Source organism: Triturus cristatus, chromosome 7 (assembly GCF_964204655.1).
Source record: "Triturus cristatus chromosome 7, aTriCri1.1, whole genome shotgun sequence".
Lineage (NCBI taxonomy): Eukaryota > Metazoa > Chordata > Amphibia > Caudata > Salamandridae > Triturus > Triturus cristatus.
Window position 1 is genome coordinate 1,681,575,806 of NC_140590.1, and position 20,976 is coordinate 1,681,596,781.

Below are 20,976 nucleotides of genomic sequence, written 5' to 3' on the forward strand. Positions count from 1 at the left end.
GTTCTGGGTCTCCTGAGAGCAAAGTACTCTAGGAGGTCAGAAAGGCGTTTCGGGTAGCAGGTTGGCATAAACCAGTCAGCAAGGACACCAGAGGCTTCTATGTGTTCAGGGGGCACATCTAAGGTGCCCTCTGGATGCATGTATTGGTACATCAGTGTGGGTTTACCAATACGAGATGTTTAATACCAAACATCCCCATTTTCAGTGAAGCCATCATATAGCTGGGGAACTCGTTTTCACCAGTGTCCAGCACATGTTTTAAAATGGCTTCCCTGTCTACTTGCAGTGGCAGTAATAGGACTGACCAGCACAAGGGCATATCTGCCCATGCAGGTATGCCCTCACATGTAATATTCAGCACCCTGCTTTAGGGCTGTTAGGCTTGCTGTAGGGGTGACTTACAAATATGGCATGCAGTGCTAAGGGACATGGCACACAGGGATGTGTGACATGTCACATTTTCAGTTTTGGCTGCACCAAGACACCCAACCTGCAATGGCAGTCTTGCATGTGCTTGGTGAGGGGTCCCTCAGGATATAATGATTTGTGCTGCAGCCCCTAGTGGCCCTCTTTAGTACCTCAGGCACTAGGTACAGGGTATCATTTACTAGGGACTTACTAGGGTACTAAAGGTTTTGACAATTTAGAGAACAATTGTACAGTTTCGAGGAAGAGTTGTGGCAGTGGGGACCTGGTTAGCAGGATCCCAGTACACATTCAGTCAAAACAAAGGAGGAAGCCCGGGCATTTTGAGCCAACACAGAAGGGGCTCCTCTTTGAAGTTTTGGTGGGCAAGTCCCTGGCAGTGTTGTCAGCTAGGATGTAGGCGAGGATCTGTGCCCATAGACCACTTAACCGTCATATTGGATTGTCCTAGAATGCTGTGGAGGAGGGTTGGGACAGCGTCGAAGGGAGTGATGGAGCATCCTAAGATTGGCCAGAGGTGCCTGGCTTCAGAACTCTCCACCCACCCTTATAAACTCTTGCACAAGGGAGAGACAGATCAAGACCCTCGACTTGGACGGTGACAACACAATGGACAGCTGGAAGAACAAGCCCCCCTAATGGATGTAGGACTCTGTCTCCAAAGACCCCAAAGTGGCGGTGTGCGCTTCCCCATTCCTGGAGTGGGGCGACTGCTGTAATCCACACACCCTGCCCGCACAGGGTGAATTAGACTACTGGCTCCAGTGTTAGCCAGGTGGAGAGCCGGATGGACAGTGCTGAAGTGGACTGCCTGCACTGCCCCCACAAAAGAAAAGTTAATCAGTGTGGCCTGGGTGGGGACGAGGCATCACCCAAAAATAAAAATCATAACGCCCCAGCTGCATCAGAAAAGGAAGTGACCAGAGCCGCTGATAAAAAAAAGTATCTTCTTAATTGGTGGGGGGCAGATCTCATCTTCAGGAGCACAGGTACCTCTTCCTATGGTTGTGGGGTGAAGGCTGCTGAGTCAGACTGACTGGGGAGCTGCAACACGATAAACCGGACTTTGCTTCTTCAGTGCCTGTGAACTGCAGGGGAGTAGCTCCTCTACTTCAAGGGTGATTGCTGGCAATTTGTGAAGGGCTGGCAGTCTACCGGGGTTCTTGGTAGTTGTTCAGCTGCAGGACGAGTCATTCAGTTACGATTATCGAGACTGGTGCAGGCAGGGTTTGGCACCAAAAGTCTACAGCAGTCTTCATTTCTCGTTTGCGTATGGCTTTTCTTTGTCCACTTCTTCTGGATCCATCTAATCTAAGTTACTGGACTGAAGGTGAGTATGTGGCAAGGTCCAAGGCCACACCAACTAGTCTTCTCTAGAGACTCTGGGATGTCTGGTGCAGAGCTGTGCTACAGCGTCTGGTGTCCCATTCACTTCGGTGGGGAATGGTCCGGTCAGAAAGAGGCTGCAAGTTGGGCCTGGGGGGCCAGTCCAGGGCAATTCACACAGGGGGATCGACTCGTAAGCAGCTCTGGCACCTAAGAACATCGTTGGTCCACTTCTCTGGCTGTAGAGCTTGGGTGCAGTGGTGTCTTTCGGCGTTGGATTTGGTGCTGGAATCACTAGCGGTTGGAGGGGGCCTGCAGAAGAGGCTGTAGGCGGCGACTGGAAGTCCAGTCTGGCTAGACCCAATGATGGGCTCGGCTCTTCTCAGTCTCAGGACCCTGTGGGCACTGTCACCTCCTTTGGGTTCTGGCTGTGGGGCACCGGTGCAGAGGTGCTTTCATTGGTCGGGGACTCACTCTTTGTATTTGGCTTCTGCAGAAGGGGGCAAACTGGACAGCTGGGCTACTCTAGTTGTGGGTCTTACTGTCCTTGAAGACCCTCGACGTGCAGTTGGTCTTCCTCTGCTTTGGTGTCTGGTCACACCAAGCCTTGGCTGCTGCAAGGGGTCCGGTACCCCAGAATTGATACTGCACATCTCCGGTTAGTCCTGGCGTCTCCAGACTTGGGAGGGTGGATCTCACCTGTAAGAGCAAGGTGACCTCTTCCTGGGCGGCTGCAGCGGCTGTAGTCCCGGTAGACAGCAGGACAGTAAACGGAGCCTCGCTTCTTTAGTGCCTGTGGCTGCAGGGGAGTAGCTCCTCTACTCCAAGGGAGTTTCCCTGGCGATTGGCGAAGCACTGGCAGCTGTCCAGGGTTCTTGGAGTCTGCACAGTGGCAGGACAAGTAAGGTTCTCCACAAGTGTTGGGGGCAGCAGACAGGACGGCAGGGTTGGCGTCAGGTCAGTAGTTGCTATTCAGTTCTCAGGTGCTCTTCTTCTTTGTCCACTTCTTCTTTTTGTCTGTTAAAATCTGAAGTCCTGGTATCACGGTCTTTCCTAAATACTCAATGTGAGAAGTTGGCCTGGTATATGATGCTCACTAGTTAAAGTGATCACCTTGTACCATGCCAAGCAACCCTTATGGTGTGGTTGTAAGTCAACCTTTTCGGACTAGCTGCCCTAGTGGTAGCGTAGGCTAAGCAGTCTTTGAGGCTAAACTCGTGAAGCGTGTTAAGCCAGCTGTTTTACCAAATGTAACCCCCTTTTATACCAATGAAAGGACACCACACAGATATATATTCAAAATATATATGTATTTATTTCTCAAAGTAACCCCTAGTCTCTTTATGAGCACAGGAGCACAAATCGTCAAACAAGATTACAGTAGAATACACAGAAGTTGCACTTTATATGGATAGGCCCTGGTGGCCGCTCGAACCATATACTAAAATAGTGGTATAAGTACCACGAACAGAAAAGGGAAAAGGCCTAGGGCCTCTAGAATCGCTGGGCCTACAAGGAGCTAACTTCAGTTAGTGACCAGGAGGTCCACGGGTGGCGTGTGCAGAGCAAATAGTCACACGCGTGCTCCCATAGGTTTCAATGGGTGCGTAAAAAGTACAAAGTTACTGCAAAGAGGATCTTCCGGATGGACTAGGAACTCAAGATTTGGAACACAGGCACTAGAGATGTAATACTACACTTGGGCACAGGAGTGCCAGCTTTACCTCACCCACAGGAAGCGGGTGCATAGGCCTCGAAGTGCGTCGGGTTTCTTCTATCTGTTCCGTGGAGCCTGAAGACAAAGATGCTGCAGGCGGTCGGTCCGGGAGAGATGCGGTGGATCCAAGAGTGGATCGGAGATGTTGAAGACCTGTAAGCAGAGGGGACAGTGTTCACAGTCACTAGCCAGTGACCAGCGTGGCACCAGGTGGGTACCAGGCAATGTCGGGTGCAAACAGGAAGAAAGGTGTAGCTTGTCTCTGCAGCCACGTGGTCCCTGGAGGTCGACGACGTCCAGGAGTCGGTTCACGAGCTGTCCCACGCAGGCTCTCGCTGTCGGCGGTGTCGGCGACTTGATCGAAGCAAACAAGCCTTGGCAAAAGCAATTGTTGTAGGAGATGAAATAAGCTGATGGCTCTGACCAGCAAGGTCAGAGGGACTGCTCCTTTGGAGGGGAGCAAGGGCCAGTCTGGAGCAACCAGACCAGCGGTGTATTTCGTAAAGTTCGTCGCCAAGATGGCTACTAGCCAGCGGGCCAGCAACCGGTTAGGCGCGTCGAGTGGCAAAATGCAGAAGGGCCCCACGCAGATCGTGGAGATGCTGGAGGGCTCACCTTTGGTGCAGATGCTGCTCGGGTGTTGGGCTTCTCAGATCCCAAAGCACAACTTGGAGGGAGCCTCGGTTGTTGCACTTGTCAGCTTGTCGTGGTCGTTTCAAGATGGCTGGCTCCACGTGTCTCGGTGCCTCCACGGGTCTCCTCTTTTCAGGGACTGTGGATCGGGCGGTGAGAGGTCTGGAGGTCCAGGTCTTGTCAGTCTCTGGGCTCGGGCTCCGGCGGGAGGCGGCGGCAAAGCAGACATTGATCCGCTGGATGGTGCTTGCGTTAGCAAGGTGGTCACTCCCTGACCACAGGGGAGATTTCCTTCAGTCTTCTGTGCAGCAGAATGTCGAAGTTCCCGTCTTCTTCTTAGTTTCAAGTTGATTCCAGGATGTCTGAAGTCTTAGGACACAGCTCCTACCTTTAAGCGGATTCTAGGGGTCGGACTACCTGCTAGGTCCCTCCCTATGGGTGGGACCAGGAAGGGGGGTGGTTACACCCCCAATCCTTTGTCCAGCTCGCCCCAGGCCCGGGACTGGTGTGCCCCAGGACCGGTTTGAACTGGCATATGCACCGAGGCTCCTTGTGAGCCACAGGCATGTCTGGTTTCTTTCAAGCCCTACCTGACCAATACACAAAATCCTGTCTGGGGTGGTGCACGCACCTCCCCTGGCAGGAAACCCTTTGTCCACACCTCCCAAGCTGGAAGGACTCCCAGCAGCAGGAGGGCAGACTTGTGTCTGTGGTGGCAGCATCCATTTTGTGGAGCTGAGGCTATGTCTGATTTTACCCGGGTTTCAGGTACTGTACATGTCGTGTCCCTCTAGAAGGGTGGAATGCTAACCCCGTCGCCAGAATTGGCGAGGGGTTAGTATTCCAATTCGTATGACACCTTACTCGACATGTTTTGATAAGGCCAAACCAAAGATAGCATTTAACCGCGAGGTTCATAATGCACTTAAGAGTAATGGTATGACGATATCTGGAAGCAGTAGTAGGAAGTTGTTCCGACCACTGCAGACAGGCTCAGCTCATGCCAGAGCACCATCTCACATGGAACCAAGCACTCTGCCTTCAGGATTGTTAAGGCCTGCCATAGGAGTGACTTATAGGTTACCAGGTGTCCCATTTAAGGTTAGGTATAGGTATACTACACCTAAGGAAGAGGTGATTACACCAACTTACCCCAGCTGAGTGATCAGCCAGTTGTGTCAAATCGTTAGGCCAAGCCTGGGGTGGCATAATACATGCTTCAGCCCCTGGCAGGCCTTGGGTACACCAATGCCCTGGGTACCTAGTGTACACTGGTACAGGGGCTGACAGGGTGATCCACTTCCAATTGGTTATGCACCTAGGGTGCATAGTTTTAATTTAGTAGCGAGAACAGCAGGCTGGGGGTCTGATTGGCAGGCCCACAGCCTCAATATGTCAAAAACCAGTGAAGCAAAAAGCAAAAATTTGGGGTGACCATAGGATAGCAGACCCTACTCTCCTACACTCAATTTAGGTGCATTTAGAGGAGGAAGGAGTAGGAGCCAATGGGGTCACTACACCCCCTAGATGACCTAGACGTCCCAGAATTCCTAATTCCACCACACACAAGATGGTGGAATTCCTATCTCCGTGTTCACTTCAGGCTGCCCACCATAGTTAATTTTCACACCTGTCCTGGTGCCAAATGGGCCCAGGGCAGGGGGTGGCATTTCCCCTGTCTAAGGAAGCCTAGGGTTGCATTTGAAAGGCGGCAGAGGTCTTTGAAGCCTCCCGGCTTGATATGCTGATTTACTAGCCATCCTGCTTGGAGGAGGTGTAACTCCTCCTGCCAGGGCAGGATATTGTTTGCGACCTCAGAGTGCGGGCTCTCGCCTTCAGGGGGTCAGAGATGTGTCTGTGGTGCCAGGCTGGACAGGACCAGTCAGCAAATACACTGTAGGTTTTCAGGGGGTTACCTCTAAGGTACCCTCTGGGTGCATATATTACTGAATTCATCACTGGAATCAGTGTGGGTTTATTAATACGAGGTGTTTGATACCAAACACCATAGGGTTCAGTGAAGCCATTATCTAGATGGGAATCTTGTTTTGAACAGTGTCCAGTGGAAGTATGAGCTGAGCTTACTTGGTATAAAGAGGCATAAGGGATTGCTGTAAGTCAATCAACCTTTTCTATCACATCTGGTAGCTGGGTCCTCCAGCCCGTTCAGCATGGTTATGCCCTACCATTTCTTTCTGCCCCACTGCGTCTCTTCCTCACACCAGAATGGCTCTGAGGAGAACCTGTTCATTCTAATGACAGAGGTGCATGCTTTACTCTCCAAAGGAGCTACCAAAACAGTTAAAAAATCTGTTCCTCATTATTTCCTTGTGCCAAAAACAGGATGGAGGCCCCTCGGCAGAACTTGAAATGCGTCAACAGGCAGAAGGAACAGGTTGAGTGGAATGTATATTTTGTTTAATGACTTGGTACACAAGAAAGTGAGGTCAGAAGGAACTTATCCTCAGTCTATGTTGTATAATGATGTTTTTAAACCAATAAACAAATTTAAACAAAAAAAAAAACAGGATGGAGGACTTTAGCCTATCTTACATATTTGTTCTCTGAATGCCTTCCTCCGGAAGGACAAATTAAAAATGCTGCTACAGGTTTTGTCTACGCTGCATCTAGTCAGCTGGATGGTGGCCTTGGGTCTACAGGATGAGTCTTTTCATGTACCTGTCCTGTAGTTCCCTTGATGTTATCTGCGGTTCAAGGTAGGTCAGGAGCGTTCTCCGTATGTCATGCTCCCCTTCGACCTCACCAGTTTACCTTGCGTGTTCTCAAACGTGATGGTGGTAGTCGCGGCTCATCTTTGGAGGTCGGGGATAACCGTTCTCCCTTGCCTTGACATCTGGCTGTTGAATGTAGGCTCGCCACGGTCCGAGGTAGACCACCTCCAGATGACGACGAACCTCTTGACATCCTTGAGGTTCATTATCTTTTTTTTTTTTTTTTTTTTTTTTTTTGAAAAACCTTTATTAACGTTTCAATCATTTACACGTATGGGCCTACAACCCCCCGGGGCCGGCCGCTAAGTAATCAGAACAATAAAAGCAAATGTAAACACAGGCGGCACCTCGGAGAGCAAAATCTTCAATCCAATATAGTCCGGCCAATGAGCCGCGCAGGTAGGACACCAGGAGAAAAAGGGTTTTTCATTTTATGATAAGACAAAACAGTAGGATCAGGTGCCAAACAATTTCCCAACAGCGATAAGGGGCAGGATAAGAGACGTAAGCAATAAGCAGCAATATATTGAATCAATGGCGCAGACACGGGAAAGTCCGGATGGGGAAGAATATCAAAAACAGTTGCGCCTGCAGACCCCAATATCTAACGCCCAGCGAACACCCCGGAAACTGTGGAACACATGAAGAGGCAACGATTCACAATAAGGGAAATGTACCGCGCTGATCCCAGAAAAAGGAAAACAAGAAGAAACAGAGAAGAAAAAGGAGGCCATGGAAAAAGAGATAAAGACTAAAGAGTCCCCTCCCCCAACCCCCCACCCTGCACCTCTGCGAATGAGTATGGCCCCACCCCCCAGCAGTGTGCCTGTCGCCCTGGAACTAGACCCGAAATATAGAAGAAACAGGGAAAAAGGAGTAAGAAAGAACCCCACCAGACGGGGTAGCGGAGAGAGTATAATAAACTGGAGGAGGGCCATCTAAACATACCCCCGGCTTCTCCCTCCCGCACGGTGAAGTCTCCCCACAGCAAACAATCAGCAGCACCAAGTCGATCATATCAGAAAAAGGGGGGGGAATGGGGAACATTATGCACCAACTATGCGAATAACTATGAGAGCACGCAACCATGAGTCCGCTCGTCTACTAGGTGACCACCCCCGAAGGATCAGCCTCAGCCTTGACCACTCTTTACGATTCTGCCCATGCCTGCCCCTCGACCCAGCACCATGTTCGATGTTCCAAGGTACAGGAGTGTCCAAAAACAACCGAAAAGCGACGCGCACAGGTGGGGTGGAAGTCTCTGAGTACCAGCACAGACCGCATCATGGAGGGGCGTCTTTTCCAGTGCCGCCCCAGGATCTGCACTGCACACAAGGTCCAGACAGGCTGAATCAGCCAAAGGAGACACACGTTGCTGGAATTGTCCCTGGGTCGCCGGAGACCGTGCACGGGACAAGACCACCATCTTCCACTCAGGTACAATACCTCCGGAACAGATCAAGCCCACAGTTAGCCGACCACACGGTAGCATACTGACCGGAGTGTCCTGCTGTGCACTAATCGCAGGGGGGGCCGCAACATCTTCCTCCTGTGTGCAGTGTGGGAAGCCACTGCGTACCTGTGGACCAGCATGCCGCCACTGTCCCAACGCCGATGCCACCCCATCTAGCTTCCTCCCCAGGACCCCGGCGCCATGAGCCAAGGAGAAATGAAGGGCACCAAGGGCCTCCAGGAGGTCACCGTACCCCAGAGCAGCTCTCTCCGATCGCTCTGCCACACTCCCAAAAGTCACACACCCCCAATCCTGCTGCGATCCAGTGGACAGGATGGTAGGCTGCATAGCAACAAAATGGCCGCTGGGAAGGCCCGACTCGTATTGGGGCCAGGACCCCGGGACAAGCGCCTCGAGGTCCACGTCGCTGAAGACAGGGATCCCGGGGCAGGCACAAATTCAGCCGTTGCGCGGTCACGGGCAACAGTCGTCTCCGCCACGGACCAGCTCCCGCGAAAAGCCGGGAGCAGCCCGCAAGGATCAGGGCGAGCTAGGGACGGCGTCCGGGCAGCTCACCGTCAAAGGCAGGGGCAAACACCACAGAATCCGAGAATTGCACCCCCGGGCGTGTCCTCGGTCCGCAACGCTCAGCAGGGGGAGCGACTACAGCAAAATGCAGGCCGAGGGCAGCACCACTCCGGCGGACCGACTCCACCCAATCACCACAGGCCGCTGTTGTTAAACTGCCACCCGGCCAAGGCGTCCACTCGAGGTCCCGGCTCCGGGGCCGCACGGGCCGCAAAGTTCAACCGCTGATTTCTCCGGCGGTACGGCAGCCAGAAACCTCGGAGTCACACGATCGGTTGCCACTTTCGTCTACAAACACGATCTCATAGCGCAGAATAAGGATCTCATGCAGGATATCCGTGCGGGATGCGGAGGTTCACGGAGCCGGGAATCTACGCTGCCGTCCCGGTCGCCATCTTGGCTCCTCTCTTGAGGTTCATTATCAATGGGCCGAAGTCAGAGCTGGCTCCTTCATAGAGGCTTCCTTTCATTAGAGTTGCCCTGGCTATGGTGCATTGTAGGGCCTTCTCTCAGTTGCAACGAGGCTAGGCCATTCGGACTATGATCTGGATGTTTCATCTTCACGTCACGTTCAAAACTTTATTTCAGCTCGAGGCCATACAAGCACACAAATAGGCAATAATAAAACCATAATAATCATGATACAATAGATACATATTAGAAAAACGAGTGCACCTAAAAGCAACCTTAAAACTGTCGTATTAGCAGAGAAATAGAAACTAATTTTCTCCTAGATCCTACCCAGACAGGCTTCAGAGCTAACAACAGCACTGAGGCTACGTTGCTGGCAGTTTCGGACAGTATTAGGTCCTCCATAGATCAAGGAGGATCAGTGGCACTAATACTGCTCGACCTGTCAGCAGCATTTGATACGGTCTCCCATCAATGTCTGTTGAAAATACTTCGCCACAAGGGAGTGCAGTCCAATGCCCTGAACTGGTTGCACTCCTTCTTGAGTAACCGCACCTAGACTGTACACATGGGCCAATCTCATCCCAGCTCTACCTCCATTGACTGCGGGGTCCCCCAGGGCGCATCGCTGAGCCCCACCCTCTTCAATGTTTATATGTCATCTTTGGCTGAACTTGGAAAGAAGTGGGGCATCAGCATGTGCTCATATGCGGACGACACGCAGTTAGTGGTGGCTTTAAATGAAAAATCTGAAATTATTAAAACTAAATTACAAGGCTGCCTTGCGGAAATGGCTCAATGGATGCACTCTCACTGCTTGAAGCTAAATGTTGGAAAATCGGAGATCCTCTTATTTAGGGGAGCCAAGCGAATCTGGGATGCCACGTGGTGGCCTCCCACGTTGGGCCTGGCCCCCACCCCCAAACAACACGCCAGGAATCTGGGAATTATCATGGATGATGAGTTATCCATGAAAGATCATGTACGATCCCTCTGTGGCAAGGGCTTCGCCGTCTTGAAACTCCTAGCGAGGCTATTCCCATGGATACCGCTGAACTGCAGACGTTCAGTTACCCAGGCCTTACTGGTCAGTCGTCTTGACTATGGGAATGCACTATTTGTAGGGATGAATGAACATCTTTTTTTCTCGCCTACAGGTACTGCAAAATGCAGCCGCCAAACTGATTTGCGATAAAGGCAAGTTAGACTCTGCATCAGAATGCCTGGAAGCCCTCCACTGGCTTCCTGTGCGCCAGAGGGCCGCATTCAAGCTTCTCTGTCATGCCCATAGAGCCCTGCACAGGACAGGTCCCATCATGCTCCAGGACAAAATGGAATTCTATGTCCCTACCAGGAACCTACGCTCCACTCAATCAGCATTAGCAAGGACGAAACGTATATATAAAGCCAGAACTAGCGGCCGCTCTTTTTCTTACCTAGCGGCCAAAAGATGGAACGAGCTTCCAGATGATCTCAGACACACCACCAATTACCTTCTGTTCCGTAAAAAGCTGAAAACGCACCTTTTCCCCTCTTCTCACTAACATCCTTCTGATATAGCTATTAGCTGTGTTCATCTGGTTTAAGCGCCGTGATATCCCTCGGGATGAGTGATGCGCTCTACAAATACCATAAATAAATAAAAATAAATCAATAAATAAATGATAAGAGTACAACGTTGAGTGCAAGTTTTGTTGCATTTACGCACATTAACACAAGAGCACCAGATATTTAGCTGTTTGGGACACTAAATTTGGCCCTGGTTTTCCACATAGCCAGCAGGTAACGGAAGAGTGTAAAAACCAATGGTTTGCTAAGGCGGTTTTTAAAATCCTTAGGGCAGACATGTGCTCTCTAATCCCCAAATTCTGACAAATTGGTAAAATCCAACAGTCTACTATCTAAGTAGGCTGAGCAGAAAAACAATACATGTTCTGAAGTCTCCTTAAGGGCCCCACACGCTGGGCACAGCTGTTCATCCGCCATAGGTGATTTAGCCCATTTGGCGGGAAACAAATGGAGGGAAAAGGTCCCAATTTCGGAATAACCGGAACAAGCGTCTTGCTTGAGGGTTCTCAATCTCATGCATGAAATCTTCTCTAGTGAATGAGCCTTTAAGCAAGAGACAGGTATCGGTCAGAGAGCCATGCCTGGCATTGCAGTGAATTAAGCACTCTGTGCTGCCAATATGCTCATTTAATGTTACTCTTGGAAACTGACCTCTCCTCACTTGGGGCATTCCACAATGATGGCAACCCAATCTCTCCCAAGGTGGCTTAAATGCACTTATTCCAAGATGTGTTACTCGCGCCCACCATCCTGAGTATTTCTTCTATCCCATCAAGGCCAGCTTTGTCTGAAAGGGGTCTCAGCCCAAGATAGATGTTTCAGCTTCGGCCCTGGATCTCTGGGATAGCAGCTTTGAGGCTTCTTGGTCTTTTATCCTCCTAGTCTTCTATGCCAAGAGGCATGGTGCAGGTTCTGCAATGCAATCTCAAGTTCCAATGGGCCCAGCACCAGGGAAACCTATCAGATGCCATTCTGCACATGATCTGCAGTGTTGGCTGATTGACCACAATTTGACCAGCGGCAGACTCCTCTCCCTTCCCCAACAACAGCTGGCAGTCGTGACGGATGCCTCACTGCTGGATTGGAGTTGCCACCTTGGGGAGGTGGAGATTGGTGGACTATATCTACCAGAAATCCGGCTCCATATCAATCTGTTGGCATTGCGGCCCATGTTTTGGTATTGAAACATCTCCTGCTATCCATCAATGGGAGGCTGCTGCAAGTCCTCGTGGACAACACCGCCGCCTTGTGGTAGTGCAAAAAGCAGGATGGAGTTGAGTCCTGTGTCAGACTCTGTGCTCCTGGAGTTGACAGGCGTGTCAGGGCGTTTGCCTGGTTATGAGCCATCTGGTGGGCTCTCTGAATGCCAGGAGAGATCAACTTGGGACGTGAGGTTGGAGGATCACGAATGGCGTCTGCATCTGAGGTGGAGTAGGGCATTTTCCGCAAGTGCGGAGAATCCGGGTTGGAACATTTCGCCACAGTTGAGAATGCACATTGGAGTTCATGTGAAAAGACTTGCTCAGAGGTGGATTCCAGAGAGAACTCCATACGGACCTCTCGTGCATGTCTACCCCTACCTTTCCTGCCCTGACTTCTGAAAAAGATGAGGAACGGCAGAGCTCAAGTCCTCCTAGTGGCTTCAGACTGGGCCAGAACAGTGTTGTACCTGGAATGTGTTGTATCTGGAGCTTCTGGGCATAAGCTTCTGCAATCCGCTCAGGCTGCCACATCGGGAGAATCTTCTGTCTCAGCGGCAGGGTCTTTCAAGCGAGCCTGCGCAATATACACCTCCCTGCGTGGAGTTAGAGCGGCTGCAGTTAACTGTGTTTGAACTGCCACCCAACGTGCTGGGCATCTTCCTTGCCACCAAGCATCCTTCCACAAAGTCCTTTTACACTGGGACACATTTGTGGCCTGGTGTGGAGTTTGAAAGACGAACCCTTCATGTGCCAAGCTGTCAGACTTTATATTCTTTGTTTTGTCCTTGATCCAGTGGTTATTAGTCTGCCCATTTGGCCTTTTTTCATTTACCCGACCAGCCGTCCTTGTTTAAGTCTCCTGGTGTGATGCAATTTATTAAACTTTCCTCCCAATCCCTTTGTGATGTTACAGTGGGGCCTTAACTTGCTCTTGACGGGCCTTTGAGCCGATGCACAGCTGCTCGTTGCGTCTTTTGACTTTCAAATAGGCCTTCCTCATTGTGATCAGGTCAGCTCATCGCATGAGTGAATGTGAGGTGTCAGTGTAGCCGCCCCACACCACCTTTTTTTTCTGGACAAACTGGTGCTGAGGACGTGGGTGACCATCTTGCCGAAAGTTGTGACTCCTTTTCGCGTTTGGCAATCCATCACTTTCCCAGCTTTCTTTGTCCCCCCTCATCTGCCTAAGAGGAAGAGAGACCCCAAAAGAGCTTGAAGCATTTATATCGCCCGTACCAGGGACTGGACAATCCAATTTCTGTGGGATTCTCTTGGACAAAGTAGGATCAGGCAATGCAGAAAAGGACTCTTTCAAGGCGAATAGTCCTTTGCATTAAGATCTGCTATACGCAGGTTAAGCAGCAGCTCCGGAGGGTCTGGGGACCCAGTCTTACAGGGCTGCGGCTGCTGCTTCCACTGCATTGGCACGCGGAGTGCCAGGCCCCGACGTGGGTGATGGTGCACACGTTCACGAGGCCCTACTCCCCTGACAGCCGTCTCTGAAGGTAAAGACGGTATCACTTGAGTGATCCTGCAAATCTTTTTGCTCGGACCCCACTCCACACACCCTCCATCTTTGGGAGATACTGCTTTGGTAGCTGTTCCAAAGGTGAGGAATCTGCGGTTAGAGGTATCCACCAGGCGTACTGTTACTTACTGGCCTTCGGTAACGCTCCATCGGGAGGATACTCTCTAGCAGCAGATTCCTCACTGCCCTTCCTCCTCGCCAATCGGAGTGTCTGCTTTCGATCATCTAAAAAGGCCGCAACTTGCAAACCTGCGCACTGCTCCGGATATTTTTTAATGCTCTATGTCTGAGTGTGTAGAAAGAGTCGGGTAAGAAACTAATGTTGGCGCACAGAGGTGGCACTTATATGCGACTGTACTCTATCGCTTTCGTGTAGTATGGTGTCAATATGGGTCCGACAGTGCCACCTAGTGGTGCCTGAGAGTGCTACTAAGACAATTTCCACTTCCAGCTTGGCTTCTGAGGAACATTCTAAATTTGAGGAATCGGCGGGTATATGTTGTCCACCAGAAAGAGTGTTTACGAAGGGAAGTAACTTGTTTATCCCTCTCCGTCTGCCTCGATTGTGTGCTTTTGCACACGTGAACTGCCTGTGTTTGCCTACCATGACATTGATTTTACCTGTGTGTTTGCCCGATTATCTGTATGTTAAAGTGTGCTTCTGGCTATCTGACTGCTTGCAGATCTGCCTTCTGGGGCATGGCCCCATGAGTGTATAAGGGCTTGAATATCTGCATACCTGTAGTTCTGTTTTGCTGCCCGTGAGTGCTTACCGTTATCTGCTTTCCATTTTTGGTGTGTGATTATCTCTGTCTGTGACTGTGTTCTCCATTGTTATCTGATTATTCTGGTATATGTTTCATCTGATCAAGTTATGTGCTATAGTTTAATCCTGCCTTCAACTACGGTACTTGCTGGTTACAAATATGGAGTCCTTAGCATAACTTGATGTAATAACCTCACCCTCCTTCCTTATTTTCTGTTTCTCCTCTATTTTTCCAGTGTCTTCCCCTTTCTGCTCTCACCTTCGCTCTATCTTAGGGTGAGGTTTTGGGATGTTCAGATTTCAGAGTAGATAGTTTGGGTGACCCCCTATAATCCAATTTCCTTTTCTCCCCGATTTCCAGTTGCTTCCTATTGAGAAGGCTTCTCGCAAACTGAAGCGCTTGCAGGAGAAGGCACGTCTTGAGAGGTGAGTGACACATCACCCATGAGTGAGTAGACTGAATTAGATGTTCAGTGCCCCAGGCACTTTCTGAAATTGTGCTGTATTCAAGAGGTACGTACCCTGCGTTTAGCATGTTTTGTGTCGCTGCGCCCCAGACACTGTGAAGACCCATCAACATTTTTGAGGCTCTCATTTCACAAGACTCAGAGGAGATTCTTCTATGGCACAGGATTATTTGAGACCTAGAACATGGGCTTAAGTAAAACTTTTGAATGAGACGAGATCAGAATACAGTGGAGGCAAAGGAAGGATAGCACAGGAGTATAGGATGGGAAAGTAGTAAGAAAAAGTTGGTTGTTGGGAGTTAGAATGGAGTGTTGTAGCACTGGTATCTGGGTAATATCGGTGTCTGGTGCTAAGACAGGAAGGCAGCAGAGTTCTCCCTAAATATATATTTAATTTTGATCTTTTAGCGTCAGTCATCTTTTGGACACATCGGAGTGCCTCAAGGCTGCAGTGGGAGCATCATGTAAGAGTAAGATGGAGTTTGCTGGTCAAAACCAAGCCAGTGAGTGTTGGAAATGGGGTTGAGGTTCCATTGGGAGCAAGGGGGGAACACAATGAGTAAGGCAACACTAGACCGCAGAAGAGGGGGAATGATGGAGCAGTGTTGTGACCTTCCAGAACTTGGCCATACATTAGCTTGCTAGGTTGCTGCTACAGTGAATCTTAGTTGTCTAGGACCGACCATTGCTGTGGTTGAGTAGGGAACCTGTGGAGAAAATGCATTGTGACCAGAGATGAATACAGGAGGAAGCTGAGCAATAAGAATGAAAGAGTGTCTGGTCTTCTGTGCACAAACGAGAAACTGAGAGCTACTACTATGTATGATCTTGTAAGTTTTGTCTCGATCCCTAACATAGGTCACCTGCTTATTGAGATGTCTTTGGCATTATTCCTCTTGGATTTTTTCAGATTGTGCCTTCTTTGTACTCCCTCCTCCCCCCCCCCCCCCCCATTCCCTCCCAGCTCTGGAGGTGATCTGCACCCCCCCATACATTTTAGAAAGCTGTTTCTGTTACACTCTGCCTGTTTATTCAGAACTGACTTGCTGCGCGCTCACTTACTACCACCCTGACAATGCCCCTCTATTTTCTTGTTGCTGCCAGGGGTTCTTCCAGCTCTGATGAGGAAGAGGAGGTGAAGGAGGGCGATTCCGCAGATCTGCAACTGAACGTGGACCCAGAAGATCGCTTTGTTTTGCCGAACGAACAGGAACTTGAGAAAGAAAATATCCTTTCTAGCAGAAGGGGCCAGTATCATCTCTGGGTAGTGTAGAACACGGACTACTCAATAGTTTGCAGAAATTATTTGGACCTGTGGTGTGAGCCATTCCGAATTGTGTTTGCGTAGTTCTGAGTTTGGAATATGTACTCTTAAAGAGATGCGTGGGCACATTTTGCTTTAGGTTCAGGAGCCCAGCACACACTGTGCTGTCCGCCAGATCACCTACAATAAGGGTGAGGATATGCACAGAAATCCATATCCAATTGGGGGTGCCATTTAGGCACCCCCAATTGGCAAGCGCCCTCCTGCACATTCCCGCTTTTGGACTTTCAGAGGTGACACAGCCACCACAGACTGTCTTTGGGGAGGTACTTCTTTGATACCTGACCTGCAGTGTATTTGCGGGGTAACTCTGTGGTCTGGCAGTCAGCGTGTGATCCCATATTCGGTCTGAGCGTCCTGGTTCAATAGGTGTGTATCTCAGTTGTGCCCAGAGGGATTTAGAATAGCCCCAGGGACTATCAGTTGCCCACCCTTTGAGATCAAGACTTTGGGGTTATAAGTGCTGCCTGGCAGGTTTGCGTGGTTCATTTGGGTAGTGTAACAAGTAGCACAGACTTTGCAGTCATTCGGTGTGGAGAGGTACACCTAGTCTTCGTCTGCAGTGTACTGGATTCATAGAAGTATTATGAGGTTGGTTCTGAATTCTGTCGCTAGAGTCTCCTTCGTGCAGCATCCTTGACCCCGAGAAATCTTTGCAGTTGTTTGCAAGATGTTGCCTGTTACAATTGTTTGATGGCCAGAAGGATTGAAACATTTTATTTTATAGCATCAACAGTACAATCACATTGGATCGGTTGCACAGTAACGCTTTTTACATTAAACTTACTAAGGCAAGGCCATTGTCAAGCATTAGAAAAACTAATGTTAGTGTAAGTAAAAGTGAAACGCTATGAAGAAACTCTGCAGTAGGCACTAGAAAAGAAGTCAGTTGTACTTTGCATCTCCAGCAGAGAAGATATCTCCATGTATACTGTTTAGGTAAAGTTAAGTCTTCCACCCCCAGGGTACTTTTGAAGTAGATCTTGAATTGAGTTGCATGTCAGCCTGTGTTTGTCATTGAAAGAGACCTGATGTGATCTTCCCATCTTTGAGCAGATATATGCTTCATAAAGGGGTTTCTTGAGGTCTGCATCCCATTGCCAAGATGTGTGATTTCTGTATTGCTTCTAGGGACGAAGCAGTCATTTCCAATCATGAGCCAGAAGAGGCTATGCTGGCATGTTAGCACTTATTCCATCTAGTACCAGAGAACCACGATTTGCGGACTCTTTAATTGAAAGTTAAAACCTACAAAGGAGGAAAATTACTCTGAATTTCCTTTGACTCTGCCATCTACCTGAAGATGTTCGTTTTGAGCGTCATGTGCAATTTAAACTCACTCGTTCTAGAGGTCCACATATAAGTAGCTCTTGCAGTCTAGATGTTTCCCTTATATTTTTAGTCCTGAAGTTATAATGAAATAAAACAGGACTAAAAGTACCACAATTCAAAGAAAGAGCCTTGTTCTGTTAAGCTATTCTCCTATGTAGCCCTGGGAACACGTGTACTCTGGCAGTGGAACACCAGGATGAACTCCTGTAAATTGTGTGCTGATTTTGTTTTGGCTGCTGATACTGTCGGGCAGATTCGCCTCCCCCAGAACACGTGAACAACTGCTACTTATAATTTAAAAACAACACTCCTCTTCAGTATCAATATTTGTTTTGGGCCTGGATGTAAGGGAAGCTTGTAAGCATTACTATCAAGGAAATCTAAAACAATTGGATAGCAGGGACTGAAAATAGATGGATGTTTAATTTTCCAAGAAATCATACCTCAAGCTCTCCAGGATACAGTATGGGAGACACTTTCCCATAGCGCGTAAGCTTTCTTGGGTATGGTATGAAGGATTCTGGGTAGTCCATGGGAGAGTGGTTTCTGGGGTGGGAAATTGAGTAGGATCCATGCTCCACAGGTTGCTGTTGTCCTTGACTTGCTCCCCCACGCTCTAAGCCTATGGACTTGCAGGACGTGCACCAGCGCATCAAGGATAACGTGGAGGTGCTGCAGGACTTTGGGACAAAACGGGATGCTGAGCGGACACGGGCGGAGTACCTGACTCTACTTCGCCATGATCTTGCAACTTACTACAGCTATGGAGAATTTCTGATTGAGAAGCTTATGGATCTCTTTCCTGTGTCTGAGGTAAGGGCACACTGTCAGCACTATTGTGCCACTTCATTTTCTTTCCTTTTTAACTGCACTTTTCCTGTCCTCCTTTCTCAACTCCTCTTGCCTTCCTTGAACACTTGTCTTCCCATCCATCATTTACTTCTGCTGCCCTATATCTGTACTAAACATTTTTTGGTTTTACAATTTCTGTTTGAAACTTTTTCTCTTTTATTCCATCTCCATGTGTTTTTTTTTCCACATTTCTTCTTTCTCACATTGTATTTCTAAGTTCTTCTCTCCTCGGTTTCTGTTTTCATGTCTTTAAATGGTCGCTCCTCTTTGCATCTTCACTTTCGACTGTTGTTTTACATTTTTCTGCCTAAATTATTTCCTTTATGTTAGTTTTCTTTCCATAGTACACATGTCGATTAGTGAGTCAAGATATTAATAGATCAGATGAAATCCTACTCGGATTACTGAGATTCCTCTGTTATAAAAAAACAGCCCTCACCCACAATTTGTGGCATGCTTCATCGTTAGGATTATCCCACAATAAAAACACTATATTGTGTTTTAATGGGCTCTACCACGTTGCAGGGTCATGGGATATTTTAGATAGCGACCGAAAAGATTGAAAATGCATGTAATTAAAACTGCCTAGGGTTCAAGCCCCCACCTTCAGTTTATTATGGGCTAGCCTGATAGTGTTAACTGAAGAAGTAAATTGGTGTGATGGTAATGAAGTATTATTGTCCTACCCTCTTTAGTGTCAATTTTGTTGACATGTTTTCCCGATTCCTTGAACCCAACTGGGTTAGTGGCTTCATCAGGGCACAAAAGTCCTTACATATCTGTCACTTCTCTATAGCCAGTCAGTCAGGAATTTGGACAGAACACAGTAACAAAAAAAATTATTTCTTAATGTTTTGCCAAAGGAATTTTCTGTATGTAAAAAATTGTTTTTTGCAACATAGACACATAGTAGTTCGTTTGGAGAACTCAAGTCATGGATGAAACATGGCAAAGAGGTGTGGCACGGTACACAGATGTGATAAAAAGATGGAGAGTCTGTGTGGGGGAAGACTAGTCGCCCCTTCTTATAAGCCTACCCTGTGCAATAAAGGTACTCGCTTGACCTGGGAATTGAGGTGGGGGGGCATCTCCCTGTAGTCGCTCCTGCGGAATAAGAACTTGCTCATTAAAAATAATCCCATAATAGGTTATATTACTTTACGAGTATACTCTCCTAGTAAAGACCATGCTGGCACCAGACCATAAGAATAGGTCTTTTTACATCGTCAGCCTGGTATGGGGTACTCTGTTACTAGCAAATTCAGATAATGTTGGGCTTATGTTTCTTAGCCACAGGATAAAGTATTGGTAAATATCATGAATATAGAACAGAATTGCCCTCTGTTGTCCATATTCGGGTGTGGTGGTAGCAATAGTTATATCCTCCATGCTGATCCCTGTTATTCAAGAATATGGCAGGATAGCCTCTCAAAAATAATGCAGAACCTTAGACAAGGATATGGATGCGTAGCAAGTAACTATTGCGATCCAGCAAAAGTGCCCTCTGATATATTCTTGCCCCAGAGAAGAAGACCTTTTGTTTTAGAATTATTTACTTCATTCGGGGATGAATGCTACCAGCAGTGCCTGTAGCCCCTCCCTGGTTGTGTGAGAGACCAACGGCCCATCTAAAGGAGCACGCAGACCATACCGCACAGTTCCGGGGTCTTACATCTGCGCATGGGGGTGATGTGTCTGCAGGAGGCAAACCTATGGAAGCCATTTCCCAATTTGGCTAAAAAGAAACTAGAATAGGAACTTAAATGTCTGCATAAACCAATAACAGTATAATGTTTCAATGTAAGAAGTTGGCCTGGCTTATGCTTGTCACTTGGGTATAGTGGCCACCTTGCACCACTCTAATTCGACTCTTAAAGTGATAGGTTAAAGACAACCTTTAAAGAAAGCTATCCTAGTGGTAGCTGTGGAGAGCAGCCTTCAGGCTAAGTCTTGAAGGAGTGTTAAGCTTATTGTTTTACCATAGATAACCTCTTGAATGACCAAATTAGAGTATTCCACACAGGTATATATATAAAATATATGTAATTATTCTAAACAGAATCCCACCAGTCTCTTTATGAGGATAGAGGTAAAGTTACAATTCAAACAAGCATTTATAGATACAATAAATAGCACTGGAATCACAGGGCCCCAGGGGGGGACCAAACCATATATTAAAAAAGTGGTATAAGAACCACGACAATTCTACAGACAATGCCTAGGGCATTTAGGATCGCTGGCCCCTTAGGAATCCACCCCAAGTGATGAGGAAGGGGACCCACGGGAGGCGCGTGCGGTGGTAATAGCTGCTATCGGGATCTCTATTAAAGCATATGGAGAATGTTGCGGTTTGATTTTAAAAGATTAAAGACACTTCTAGCAGGAGTTCAAAGTTAAAAACTTAGAGTTAAGCTTTTGAGGAGCCCACTACCACGAGAGTACCGAGGTACCACTGTTACCTGCTCCAGGGAAGCCGGGTGCATAGGTCGTTTTAGATGTCAGGTCGCGGGCTGATTTTCTATGGGAAAGTGTACAAAACTGCTGCTAGCCAAAAGCATTGATGATGTCGTGAAGAATGAAGTTGTAGATCTTGTAGAGGAGAACCTGAAAGCAGAGGGGACAGAGTCTGGGTCACGGCACAGTGACCAGG

At 48.5% G+C, this 20,976-nt stretch overlaps 1 protein-coding gene across 1 annotated transcript in view; it reads left to right on the plus strand.

Moving 5' to 3' along the window:
• The window catches only part of NOP2 (NOP2 nucleolar protein), a 125,102-nt gene that overhangs the window by 52,877 nt on the left and 51,249 nt on the right, over positions 1-20,976 (plus strand). The window contains exons 6-8 of the mRNA XM_085619813.1: positions 14,713-14,777; positions 15,923-16,044; positions 18,088-18,287. Coding sequence (XP_085475939.1) covers positions 14,713-14,777; positions 15,923-16,044; positions 18,088-18,287 — 387 coding nt within the window. The remainder of the gene's footprint in view (positions 1-14,712; positions 14,778-15,922; positions 16,045-18,087; positions 18,288-20,976) is intronic.